Source organism: Myzus persicae, unplaced genomic scaffold (assembly GCF_001856785.1).
Source record: "Myzus persicae strain clone G006 unplaced genomic scaffold, MPER_G0061.0, whole genome shotgun sequence".
Lineage (NCBI taxonomy): Eukaryota > Metazoa > Arthropoda > Insecta > Hemiptera > Aphididae > Myzus > Myzus persicae.
The window spans coordinates 120099-130159 of record NW_019104010.1 but is presented as its reverse complement, the minus strand read 5'-3'; the positions used below and the strand labels follow the sequence as shown (position 1 = coordinate 130159).

Genomic DNA, 10061 nt, shown 5'->3' with positions numbered 1-10061 from the left:
TGTGTGTGTGTGTGTGTGTGTGTGTGTGTGTGTGTGTGTGTTCTGCAAGATGGTTGATAGTTGTTTAATAACATTAGTTCTTTAGGAGTCAAAAAGTATGTAACAAGAACTTCGCCATCCAGTTTTTCGAAGACTCTAATATTCTTCAATAGTTATAAAAGCAGAAATACATAGTCACTCAGACCCTCCCCTCTCCCATATTCGATACGACCTTCTTCTCACAAGTAGCAAGTAGCTCATCCAAGCATGAAAACCCTGAGATCGAAATCGCACTGGAACTCAATATAGGCAATAAAAATATACGGAACCCGTGAACATGGTTTCCCGAAAGGAAATGACATACTTACAAACTTCTACACAGTATTTCGCAGTATTTCACAGTATTCCACCTTTTTTTCCGATCAACTCAATAATATCGTATAACACAAAAAGTCACCTATGCCATAGCAATAAATTGTTTTCGTTCCATACAATACTGTAAAATAACAATTTTTTTTTTCACTCCGCACTTGGTAATCATCAGTAAAAACAACACGTTTTGCGTAACAAATCTACTAGGTATTAATACGCGCACTATTGTAGGATATTATATGATTTTCTCCTTTCCTATTTAGTTGAAAACCAACTAGGTAATATGCGTGTACATATAATATTATGTTTAACTCAATAATAATTGTTATCATTTACGTAAATTTACATCTTAAAAAAATTTTACAATCTTATCGTACCTATTTATATTGACAGTTTATTCCAATAAACTACTTTACAAAAATCACCTAAGTTGAGTTTTAGTCGGAAAATATAATAATTTTTATTTAATATTGACCGTTCACCAACATATAACATCTTATGTTGTAAACTACCTACCTATTATCACTACAGATGAAATTAACATAACAGTATTTATACAAGCTTATAACTGGAATAATAATCATAAAACATTGTTATTATACATTTACACTACGCAAATGGTAACGTTTTAATTGTTATCTGCAATGTGTTGAGTACCTATATAATCGTGCCATTATATTACAATTTACAATACTTAAAAATAAAAATAAAATAAAAACAAGAAAACGATATGTTTACACAAGAAATACGTTAAACTGGCAGCAATATAATATGATGAACGCTACATAATAAAAAAGGCAAACAAATTAGATACAATAATACATTTATGCTTTTAAAGTATGGTGCATAAATACTATTCTGATTAAAGTTGTTAGTATGACAAAATGTTAACATTAAACTTAAAATATTATAAATGTATATTAATTTGTAAACTGTATTATATTCAGTATTCATTCACTTGTTATTAAGCGTGGCAATTTTAAACTTTAAAAAAAAAATGAAAAAGTATGACTAAAATAAATTAAAATACTGCAAGTATAAAAGTTTTTTAATATTCTTAATGTTCACTGAAAAGAATTATATGTATATTTTATTAAATTACTGAAATGCATACGATAATTATTATGTAAATAAATTAAATTTTAAAATATACCCTTAAAATCTAAAGAAAACACTTTTCGTGTATTTTTTACAGAATGAGCCTGACTATACTTAAAGATATTTTGTAAGGTTAGGTTTATGATATTTTTATACCATCAGCAAAACACATTAATACTATATTTACGCTCATTGTTGTAGATCATTTTAATATAATGTCATTTTAATGTGTTGTCCATTTAAACATCACCAGCTGACCATAAAATCTTGTATTTACCAGTGGATATTTTTTTTTTTTGCGGCACTTAACCAAAACAGTAACCAATGGGATCACCTACCTTACTAATATTTGACTATGGCTTCGGTAGATTTTGTGTTTTCCGAGTTTACTGAGTAGCTACTAAAAAACTAACAACATTGTTTTATCTGTATACCTACAGTACCTATATATATAGATATTGTGAATAAATAAATACGGCTGCATTTAAAATTGTTACGTGTTTATGTTATTATTTATTCATACTAATTATAATATATTAAGTGTTTCCCTTCTTTATACGTTAAAAATATAACAAAATTAATTTTTTTTAATAGCAATCCGTAATGTAAATTTCAAAATTATTCAAGTTTATAAACCTATTTGTAAAATGTTGATGGCCACATATTTTATATCATATAAGAGATTCAAAGAAGTCACTGCCCATTAGTTAAATTGTTACTGCTTATACCAGATAACTAAAAAAAGAATTGAAATACATAATATTATAATATATTTGACAACTAGACTTGAGAAAAAAGATTACCCAGCGATGTTATATTAATAATAAATGTATATTAGTGCCATCGTGTGGCGGAGTGACTGACCGCAATCATCTGCTAGCTCCCGGATGGGTGACCACCCAGGCTTTTAGCGACGAAACACGGCACACATGCAGAATATCACGTGTTATTACCCTATCAACTCAAAAATCTACTAAAAACCCTCTACCATACCACCCTATGCTCATTGGCCTATGTCGCAGCGGGTTTTCACTAATAATATATATGTATTATACATAAATTTATACATATTAAAATTAACATAATATTAGTAATTAATATTAGTAAAATCTCTAGTTAAACATGAAAAAAACAACGCAATAATAGACACCATTCTTTTAATATAACAGTTTAAATTTAAATTATCGTTATAATAGTAGGTTAGCATAGGTAATACATAGCCAAGCATTTTATATTTTTGCACTCGCTTCATACAAGCTATCAATATACCCACGGAACGAAGAAATCACAATATTGGAAGTGTAATGTGTGTAATAAATATTGTAATATTGTACCTTTAAGCGTGCTTACATGTAGTGGAATAAAAAGCTTAAATAGTTGTAGGTATAGTTTACCACCATTTGGTGATACGTATACCAGATATGGGTACTCCGATTAACGAAAACAGATGTACGCAAAATATCAGTTTCATTTTTTTAATTATATGGATGTAGTGTTGTAGTATTATACCATTGTATAATCCTACATTATTGGGTCACCGTTTGTTTCGTTTTAATTCCCATTGTTTCAGAGAAATTCCAATGGAATCACTATTTTTTGAAAGCTCCTATTATGACATATTATTTAGTAAAATATAATTTTGTAAATAATTGTGGACTGGCGTCTCGTGGTTTCTGGTGAGGATGTGAGGTTAGAATATTACGTTTTGAAATGCTAAATCTTTTCCAAAATATTTAGGAATAAATTAACTTCTCTGTACATTTTTAATATAATTATTAAATAGTGTTATCATTTAACATTATCAATCAATGAATACTATTAAAATGAATAACTATGTACTCGTGAGCTATATAGATGTAAACTACGATTCATTGCACATATAAAGTATTACGACAAGTTCACTTAAAATGTATTTAGGTATCAATATTATAGCTGTTATGCATACATATTCATCAATATTGTTTACGATTTCGCCGCATGACTATTACAATTACTTGGTTTTAGAATTTTAATTTATGAATAAATTAAAAAAAAAAAAATTACGACTATTCGCGTGGCTTCAGATGAGTAGATGACTGTCCGCAGCATTTTAACCCAGATATCGTTACATAATAATAATATACAACAACAATATCTATATATTATGCACCGTTGTTATTATTATAATATGGTGGTGCCTACCACTGGCCCATGAGGACGGACAGCTTTATTGTTGGTCGGGGGAGGGACGGGGAGTATGGCGGGACATTAGCATTTTTATAGCCCCGCGAGTCGTAAAAACTCACCCCCAGCCGGCCACCCAACGCTCGCGCCACTGCCAGAGACGCGTGACGTAGACGTATTTCATACAACGCACGAGCTCACTATATTACAATAATAATTCGTCAGAAAGGTTTCTCGTGTAGCTTTCAAAATATTATTTATATATTATTATATAGTACGTGAACGCGCGTATTGTGTGAGTATATTTCCCACGCGTGTGTGCTGCCATATACGCATGCTCAGAAATAACACTGCAATAATGTAATATGTATTGTATACAGGTTTATTCAACAAACATTCTCACCCACCTTAAATATGTTTTATTTTTCACGCATTAAGCAGCAACTGGCACTGAATTTCTTCATTTCATACCACCCTCGGAGTACATTGGTGGCCTGTGGGACATCCTCTCACTTGCCTCACCCAAGCAGCTGGTATTTACTCTCTCAAATTTGTTCTCGGAGTACAATAACTATTTCATTCTGTATCTGTATACATAATGATCTCTGCTGTCCCGACAAAATTCTTAAACACTAAGCTGTACCATCTGTTTTCGTATTTCTTAGCTCAAACAGTTTCGTGTTAGTTATCTTTCACTGTTTTTGGCAGGTGGGTGTGAATTTTGTAGGCTCGTGAGTTGTGAGTTGTGACTTATGACTCACTTCCCGGTTGCCATAACTTTTTCCCGTAAAATAGACTGATTTAGATTATCAGTAGTTAGAATTATTGTGGTTTGGCCTCAAGCTCGCCAGCCAACGTTCTTTCAGTATGATGAACGTAGTGCACCCACAACGCAGTGGATTCGGTTTTGGTTTCGTAAACAGCCTCTCCGTCACCGGCCAGCTTGCAAGTACCTACCGTATACGAACATATTATTCTAACGATCAAAATTCTGTATCTGGATGATCTCCATCCATGCGAAAGGGCTGAACATCATGAGATTACAATAATATCTTTCAAATATACAATATAATATAAATTATACAAATATACCAGGAAATTCCACCTTATTGTTATTACATCTAGAAATATTGAGGTTTTCTCCTTTTTTGATAAATCAAGATATTTATTTAATCAATGATCAAGATATCACCCAGATAAGGACCTAGTAGTCCACTTGAAACAATAGAGTATTGGATTTCACAAGCTAATTTTAATTTGTTTTCATATAAATCATCAAGAATACTAAGCTATTATATGGAATATTTTGCATATTATTTATGAATATTTTTTACTGATATATATATTATATACTATTAAAAAAAGAATATGTATATTATTATGTTGCGTGATTTCTAGGACTATAAAACTATAAAAGGAAAACATTGAAATTAAAATTCAATGAAGTTTTTTTTTTAGAAATAAAGGCCCTAAATAAGGCCCACATCTTACCTAAAATCAATAAAGCGCTATTGAAGTGGAGTGGTCCACTATACGACACTTATCAGGCTCTATAGATATAAAGTTTCTTCAAATATAATGTCAAATGGTCTTTATTAACATTTATTTGTACAATCAATCGTTAGCAAAAAAGACGTAATTCATTTCTAGAAGAATTTGAATTTAGATCGTAATAAATAATTAATTTTAACTAAACAAACATAATTACCATTTCATACATGTATAATATTGTTTAACTGAATTTGTTTATAGCGTTTATTTAAATTCTAAAAGCTAACCATGTTTAAATTGATATTACAAATTGAATACAAAATGGTTTGCTTATCGCGTGTTGTTTTTATTATAAATATACACAAATCCATGCTCTAGACGCATAACATAAATCATAATATTATTATCTCACCATCCCGCTATTTAGAAAGAGTTGAAATGACAAACCAGAGTAGATAATCTACTAATATTATTCTGGCATGCTCGAGTAACAACATATTATTGTATAATAAATACAATGTATTATATAGGTACCTACACGCAAGCGAATTGTTCATCAACATAAATATATTGTATTTTATATTATTATTAAATGCATATTGATTGCGTCGTCTGGTAAAGCTTACCTGCAATAATGACAAAACCTATGAGACATAATACCTACCTAAGTCGATTGTAATTTGTTTTCCTCATATTATGTTCTTTTGCAGGCAACCTAAACGGGATGAACGTGCTGAGTCTCGCGTTCCAAGCACCACAAATACCGGGCATATCTGCACCGTCTTTTCTGCCGTACAATTCACCCCCGAGACACTCGCAGGGTGAGTACATCCGACGACGGGATCACATCCCGGCGTCGCGTATTCGTGGGTGTTTCGATTATTTTTAGCTATCATATTTTGTGACATTTTCGTTCTGTTTCCAGGACCGCAAGACTCATTTCCCGGAGGCGTACTTAACGGCCGTGGCGGAATTGTGGCCCCGGCACCTCTCCAACCCAGGGCGGCGACTATCGAATCCGTATTCCTTCCGTTACAGGTGAGACGCGTCGTTATCGCTTCGATATTGTGAAAAAATATTGGTATTATGACGGTGTTGTAACTCCACCCGATGCGCGAATGCACTATATCGTTTTGAATTGGTTCGATCGACAAAACAACGAAAAATAATATTTAAAACAGTTCATATCGAGACTTGAGAGGACGTCTCCTCAACATTCTATGCATAAATAGTTTTTTTTAAATTGCGTAAAAATTGCTTATATTTATACGTCATATTAAATCTTTATTTATCAATTCCTAAATTTATGTGCACCAGCCACCACTGAGTATGGTAAGTACCTCGGAGGTTATATACATTGATTCAGTTCCGACTAAAACAAAATGAAATGTCATCGTTATTCACCACCGACGATGAATAAAGTTTTTCATTAAATTCCGTACTAGACCCGTTGTATCAATTAGTTATTTTATGATTACAGTACATTGACGATTCTTGATACTTATTTTGTGAGTCCCGAAAAGTAGGATTTTTGTCTGAACAAAATTATATTAAAAATACTCACATCAAATTGAACATAGTGTATAATATAATAATTAATAGGACTAGAATATATTATTTTCTTCGTTATGGATATGCATTGATTTGTTAGATATGTTAACAGTACTGTATTTTATGGCTTAGCGTAGCGCGGTTGTTGCAATCAGTTGCACAACGTGATTGAGAGTATTCTGCCACTAGTTCTCGGATGGGTGACCACCCGGGTTCTTAATGGCAAGAACCTTGCCATACATACACGAATTTCCAACAAACGTGCCAGCCTTAACTTTTTAAAATATCCAATAGCACCCAAATGGCTTATGTTGTCAAGGGATAATTAATAAAAAAAGTACTATATTTTGGAATTTTGATTATGTCTATAAAATGCCAATACAAATATTATGACAATTATTTCAATGGCATGATATAACGAAGCAATTAGTGTTACAATATTATTAAAAATGGTCTTGTTTAATTTTGATTCTATAATTAAATATATTGATTTGTTATCCAGTTATGTAAAGGGACAATACTGCAATTAGTTAATTTTTTTATGAATAATAATGGGGAAACAGAATCCATCATATTAAAAAATATAGAAACGAGAACAATGTAATATCCTATTGCAAAAGGTAGTTTTTATGTTTGAAAATAAATTTATTTCGATTGAAATATTCCGATAGTTCCTAGAATCAGGAGTATAATCTTATGGAGTTTTAGACCATCATTTCATTATGTATACATAAATTTGTTTATTTAGCACGTTGGTATTTATTACCTATGTCCGGCCGTTCCCAAAAACAATAACAGTACGAACTATTTGCATAAATAATGTATCATTATTTGTTGTTCGGTTTATCTACACTACATCATCAGCCGTAACCGGTACACTGCACAAGTACGATAATATTATAGTTTATCGCAGTGAATATTATAACCCAAACAAGTCCAAACGTGTTGAAAGTTCTATCTGATGGCAATGATGATCATAGTGTATGTATACCTACCCACATATAGTGCATACGTATCATGTTTAATTATAATTAGGAAATATTATATCGTGAGAGAGGATGAGAAATAGCAATATTATGGTCTGCGGGTGCCCATTATGACACAATTCAGAATAACTTAGAGAAATAGGTGCTTCGTAAATTTAATTAAAATTTGACTACCTATAATATGGGTAAAATACAACCAAAAAGTAAATCAAAACCGAATTAAACAAAATAAACTTAAACTGTTCAAGTTGTATTATACATGCAGTTCTCTCAACGTATTGTTATTTTAACAGACATAATTAAAACTCATACTGACTCAGAATTTTTTACTTTAAACTATTGTCTATTTATAAAATATGTAAATTCAAAATTTCACGATTGTAACAAAAAAAAAAAAAAAATCGATCTGCATACAATGTTGATAAATAATAAGTATTAATAATTTGAATTGTCAGGAATTACTTAATGACGAACACAAACCATATACTATGATCTGACCAAAACCACTTCTCGTATAAGGGAATAACTTTTTAAACCTCAACATAATATAATAATAATGTACAAAAAATAACAAAACAAAGATTTCTGGTTGACGACGACGTTTGCGTCGTTTTACAGACCCCAAAATATGCATGCACGGAGTCACCAAATCAATATTAACACAGTGATATTATAGACCTTAGGTCATGTCACATAAAAGTCCACCGGCCTCGTTTAGGTAACGCAATGTGGTTCAAGTGGTAACCACAGCGAATCGGTTACGAATACTGAATTCCGGTTGAGAATATGTACTGCAAAAGTACGAAACAATAATCAATGTACCGATTACCCAATTTAACTGCCGATACATGATTTACTGAAACATTATTTTACTGACATTTGGTGTTGATGTTTTTGCTTTTTATTTTTTATCTAGCCAAGTCTGTTGGTGTCCTTGGGCGAGGACTCGGGACACAGGTCTCAGGACATTGTAATGCAGAGGACGTCTTCGTTGCCAAACTCATCCGGAAACGATTCGGTCAACCCGTCGTCTTCATGAACATTTTGCTCACGTTAGATTGTTTTTTATTTTTAGACTCGTTTGCAATGTTTACATTGGCCCAACGCCATCTAGTGTCGAAATGACGGCGGTGATCGGCACCAGAAAACCGAATTCGTTCGCCACACAGATAGCGAATACTCACTCACGAACGCTATAATGTTATTATTACACGTCTTCTGTTCCAAACAGGCTGAATATTTTTCGTACATCTTACTTAATTCTAAAAATAATATTGATATTGAATGGACAGGCGAAGCCCGAGGTAAATATAGTTCATCGTTACTTTTAGATGCATCGAAGTGTGTCAATCCAACTTGCGATAGTCGTCGATTGCGTGAAGTAATTTTTATGTACGGTAACAGTTATACCTAATCATATTTTTTGAGTAACCTGCACCCTGGAACAAAAATTAATTATGTACCTATGTATATCATCATGATTCTAAGTCTTTGAAATTAAAATATGAAAAACAATACACGTGTGTAATTTAATTTTAGCCCATAAATCAATCGCACGTGCCAAATATCATTTAAAAAACGTATTGTATAAATATTTTTCTTTCTGTTATGTTTTACGAAAAACCCATCACCATGGTCCACTTTATGAAATTTGTTCAATCTATAATATAATTTATTAATAACATTATAATAATATAATATATTGTACGTTACCACGCTTAAATATTGTATTACAATGTCCAACACTACGTTAATTTTACCCTTTTATAAATATTATGTGTTTAATACATTTTCATTATTCTGTGATATTTTGTTATATACATATTATTATGTGTCTTTTTTTTTTTAATTTTAATTTTGATAATAATTTAGTCTAACTATATATAATATTATTAAAAAAATAAATGAAAATTGTGTATTTTCGATGTCAAAGTAAATCTGTTTGGAACCCACTAATACCGAACGACTGATAATAATATTATAAATTATATTATATATACATATTGAGTCTTGCAAGAAACAAAAGAGTATACGGGGTCATAGATGAATAGGCAATTTACGAAAATGTTAAAGTATTACCTTAACAATAATACATGTTGTCAATATGCATTTGTAAATTCATCGCACTGTTGTTTTTAATTTAAAATAAGAAATATACCAATCAATCTTCAATAATAATTATGTGATTATTGTGATTATATTTGGTTTTTTTATTTTAGTATATTGTTTGTATATTTTTACATGAAAACAAAATATTATACAGTTCGGAGATCAATCAATCACTGCTTAAGGCAAAAAAAAAAAAAAGGAAGACCTATTTCATTACGAATAGTCCTATGTGTTCTTTTATTTTCTCCCTTTATAATGTATACTCTCGTTTAGATAGAATACCTAATTAGGTTTGAATAACTAGTGTTGAAT

At 31.1% G+C, this 10061-nt stretch overlaps 1 protein-coding gene across 1 annotated transcript in view; it reads left to right on the top strand.

The window, feature by feature from the left end:
* Nucleotides 1-9475, top strand: part of LOC111037527 (potassium voltage-gated channel protein Shaw-like) — a 65497-nt gene extending 56022 nt beyond the window's left edge. Inside the window, exons 8-10 of the mRNA XM_022320156.1 lie at nucleotides 5814-5924; nucleotides 6029-6141; nucleotides 8557-9475. Of these exons, the coding sequence (XP_022175848.1) occupies nucleotides 5814-5924; nucleotides 6029-6141; nucleotides 8557-8679 (347 nt within the window). The 3' untranslated portion in view covers nucleotides 8680-9475. The remainder of the gene's footprint in view (nucleotides 1-5813; nucleotides 5925-6028; nucleotides 6142-8556) is intronic.
* The last annotated feature ends 586 nt before the right edge of the window (nucleotides 9476-10061 follow it).